The 4,243-nt window shown below is 45.0% G+C and overlaps 1 protein-coding gene across 2 annotated transcripts; it reads left to right on the top strand.

Annotated features, from left to right (window-relative positions):
• The first annotated feature begins 1,452 nt into the window (after positions 1 to 1,452).
• On the top strand, positions 1,453 to 4,243 carry LOC102721515 (alpha-1,3-arabinosyltransferase XAT3-like). Of its 2 annotated transcripts, none has more exons than XM_040521421.1 (3): positions 1,453 to 1,914; positions 2,041 to 2,145; positions 2,445 to 4,243. In XM_040521421.1, exons 1-3 carry the CDS (start codon positions 1,791 to 1,793, stop codon positions 3,674 to 3,676), a joined length of 1,461 nt encoding a protein of 486 aa, XP_040377355.1. In that variant the 5' UTR covers positions 1,453 to 1,790; the 3' UTR covers positions 3,677 to 4,243. The 2 variants fall into 2 exon arrangements, with proteins under 2 accessions (XP_040377355.1, XP_040377354.1); XM_040521420.1 differs by having other exon boundaries at positions 1,454 to 1,914; positions 2,442 to 4,242.

A 4,243-nucleotide genomic window follows, 5' to 3' on the forward strand; every position in this document is an offset into this window, starting at 1 on the left:
CTATCGTATGTTTTTTTCAATCCACTTTACAACCGACATAATTCGAATTAGAATAGCCAACAAGGTTGAACTTACCCTTTTGGGTACCCCAATCCTATAGTAGAGAAATGCTTTAAGTATCTTAGAATCCTTTTCACGACCACCAAATGACACTCTTTGGGGACCACTTAAAAATGTGGACACATGAAAACACAAGACATAATATCCGTCCTAGATGCGTTAAGGCAAAGCAAGCTACTAATCATTTTTATGTAATATAAGGAGACACAATGAAATTTGTTTCTAAACTCGTAAAAAAAATAAACTTTGGATGAGGTGTTATTTGAGAGTTATATGATTGTTTTGTTCATTTGATATATACAAATGTTCATAAATTTATATTTATTATAAAGAGACAAAGTTGTATGGGATATAACTCATGTATATATAAAGTAAATTTTAGCAAATTTAGTTTTACAAAGTTTAAATTTTATGCTAATATTAGAAAATTATTTAATTAAATTTGCCATTACAATGTGTGAACTTGGTCTTGTAGTTATTATGAAATTAGTGTATCAATTTACTATTACAATGTTTATAAAATTAGTGTATAAACTTGGTCCTATAAGTTTTGAAATTACTGTCATACTTGAAAATTTGCAATTGAAATTTGTGCTAATCTATATTAATTATGCAAATCTAAAATAATTACTATTAACTAGAGGTTCGATGCTCTTTTGTCCAAGTTTGTTTGGACAAACAATTTCGAATGCTTATTTATATAATTGCAATTGAATGAGCTTACGATATCTTATTTACACTACTAAATTAAGTTATAGTGTTAGCACAAATATAGTACTAATTATAATAAAATAAAATATTCATGGCCCACAATGTATATATTTTAGTGCTAACTAAATTTATAGAAAATACTAAAATTGTAATAAATAAAATAAAAACAACAGTTAAGTTCACCTATTATAGTAGAATTTGAGATAACTAATCAGGATTATTTTTCTCGTTGCATACCTGGGGGGGCTATTGGTATTGATCTCGATGTTTTTATTACCTCACATTAGTAATACCCAAACAAAAAAAATGATCATACATTTATAATATCAAAAAAAATTTCAAGTAAATGTTACCTAATTAAATATTCAAATCTTTATGCTAATAAAAATTATGAAACATTAAGTAAGATGCCCGCGCATATCCACAGGCTATCTTGCTAGTGGTTGAAATTAGAACCAGTACATATGCAATGCGGTATATGTATTATCTTTTAATTAATAAGTTGTTTATGGGATAAAAATTAGAGATAATATTCATCTTTAATAATAAAACTTGGTGTAAGATGTTTAAACTTTTTCTTAAACAGCTGTTTTAGCGGACCGGTTTGAAGATGCCTTAAAAGCTTATAAAAAGAACAGCGACAACGGCGTGCTGCAGTGTCGGTAAGTAATTCGAGACGCTACTGTTGGGAAAACCGGATCAGAAGTCGAGAACAAACAAATGCTAGATCGGGCTTCAGCTTGCTTGCGTCGCTTTTACTGCGTTCAGAGTCAGGAAGTCTCGCATCCCTTGTCTCCCTATACAAGTCTGCTTCTTCTTCCCCTTTCTTGTAACCTTGTTTGTGTGTTAAGCTGTGGCTGTCACCGGGTCAACAGACTACCATTTCAACCTCTTTGGCCTGTTCAACGACAGCTCATACTTCCATTGCTAGTGGTATAAGGCTCAGATTCTCCCCCAGGAACCATCCAAATATCAAGAAATTTACAAGGGAAGAAGGTCAGGAGGGGGAGAGGGAGGCCATGAAGTCTAACAGGAACCTGACCAGGGGGGAGGGGAGGAGGCTGGGGAATGCGGCGCTGATAGCCTTCATGCTGGGCTCCCTGCTGCTGCTCTCCCTCATCAGGGCAAGGTTCTCCCCCATTGGTAAGCTCCGCTCCATCCATTCCTGCAACTCAGCTCTACTGCCCTTCGCATCTGGCCGGCATGGTCCTCTTGATTACTGATTTGGGCTGCGCTGTTTCTTCTTCTTCTTCTTGATGGGTGCTGCAGGGAAACCAGGAGATGCCATCGAAGCCGAGGAACAGCAGGCGATGGGGAAGGGAAGTGTGAAGATGCAGACCCTTGAGGCCGCCGATGAGGCTGCAGCATCAGCTGGTAATTAAGCACAAGCTTCCTCCTCTCCTGCGTATTTTGAGTGATAACTTTGTTACTTCTGCCAAGTTTTAGTGCCATGTACGGACATAGGGAGCTGTATGATCCAGAAATTTATTTAAAGCAATTTCATTGCAGTCGCCCGTATGAATTGGAGAGTAAATTTCCTCCTTAATTCTCAGTAGGGCACCAAATGGCTCTCTAAATTTCTAGCCCATCTTTTGAAAATGCACGAATGTCCAAAGGAATCACGAAAACCAGTCCAGATCTGAACAATTAAGGTGGCTTTTAATGTGCAGCAGAGGAGGAGGAAGACGAAACGAAACCCAAGGCTGCCGACAGCGCAGTTGGCGGTGGCGGCACCGCTGGTGTTGCGGACCACCTCAGCAAGCCGGTGTGTTACGAGTCAAGCCGGCGGTCGGACACGTGTGAGGCCACCGGCGACGTCCGCGTGCACGGTCGCAGCCAGACCATCCACATTACCCCGCTGGAGCAGGAGTGGAAGGTGAAGCCGTACTGTCGGAAGCACGACGCCTTTGCGCTGTCGCACGTTAAGGAGTGGACTCTCCGGCCCCTCTCCGGCGCCGCCGCGGATTGCACGGTGAACAGTTCGGCCACCGCGTTCGTGCTCTCCACCGGCGGTTTCACGGGCAACCCTTTCCATGACTACACGGACGTGCTCATCCCGGCGTTCATCACCGCGCACCGCTTCGCTGGCGAGGTCCAGTTCCTAGTGAGCAGCTTCAAGTCGTGGTGGACGAACAGGTACCTGCAGATCTTCCAGAGACTAAGCAAGTACGAGGTGGTCGACATCGACAACGACGACGAGGTCCGGTGCTACCGGAGCGTGGTGGTCGGGCCGACGTTCCACAAGGAACTCGGCGTGGATGCGTCGAAGACGGCGTCGGGGTACTCCATGGTGGACTTCCGCGCGATGCTTCGCGGTGCGTTCGGGCTGGAGCGCGCGGCGGCCGAGCCCAGCGGCGACCGGTGGGACATCCGGCGGCGACCGCGCCTCCTGATCATCTCGCGGCACAGCTCCCGCGCGTTCCTGAACGAGCACGCCATGGCGGACATGGCGATGAGCCTGGGTTTCGATGTGCGCGTCGGCGAGCCGGACGTCAGCACGGACGTGTCCAAGTTCGCCCGTCTGGTGAACTCGGCGGACGTGATGGTGGGCGTGCACGGCGCAGGGCTGACCAACATGGTGTTCCTCCCCGCTGGCGCTGTGCTCATCCAGGTGGTGCCCTACGGCGGCCTCGAGTGGCTTGCCCGCGGCACGTTCAAGGAGCCGGCGGCCGATATGCAGATCCACTACCTGGAGTACATGATCCAGCTCGACGAGACGACGCTTAGCGAGCAATACCCCAAGGACGACCCTGTGCTCAAGGACCCCTACTCCATCCACAAGCAGGGTTGGAACGCTCTCAAGTCGGTCTACCTCGACAAGCAGGATGTGCGGCCTCATTTGGGCAGGCTCAAGAACACTTTCATGGAGGCTCTCAAACTGCTGCCCCATGGACAAGCTAACTGATCAGTGACCGACCGACCGACCTACTTGCACTTGATCAGGTAGTCACCACGAACACTTTCACCTACTTGTAGTTTTATAGGCTAGATAGAGATCGAGGTTGAAGATATGCTAGTGGATTGCTAGATGGTGCTAAAGTTTGCATATTTCTTCTGTTCCTTTGGATGTTGTACTCACTCACAAGTTTGAGTTCTCACTGCTCTCTCTGTAAGCATCAATCGGGAGCCGCATTCCCTCTTCTCTGTTTTTGGCTCTTTTGTATTTTGGGAGTAATACTACAAAATGTAGTAATGGAGAATATGGAATCTAATAAGAATGGAGGGATTGCCTGGAATCAGATACAAGGGTGGGTGTGTTGGTGATTAAAGAGATGAGAATGGAGTACCAAGTGCTACGTGCTGTGCAAATAGTATACAGTGTGAAGTGTATCAATGATTTGTATAGACTAGCCTCTCTTTTTTTCTGCTTGACCTATTTGGTTATGGTCAATTTTTCTATTTTGAGCGGTCTGCCAATCCATCTTGTTTCATCGTATGGATCCAATTAACCCTTTATTTTAGACATAATTGT

This window comes from Oryza brachyantha, chromosome 2 (assembly GCF_000231095.2).
Source record: "Oryza brachyantha chromosome 2, ObraRS2, whole genome shotgun sequence".
Classification (NCBI taxonomy): domain Eukaryota; kingdom Viridiplantae; phylum Streptophyta; class Magnoliopsida; order Poales; family Poaceae; genus Oryza; species Oryza brachyantha.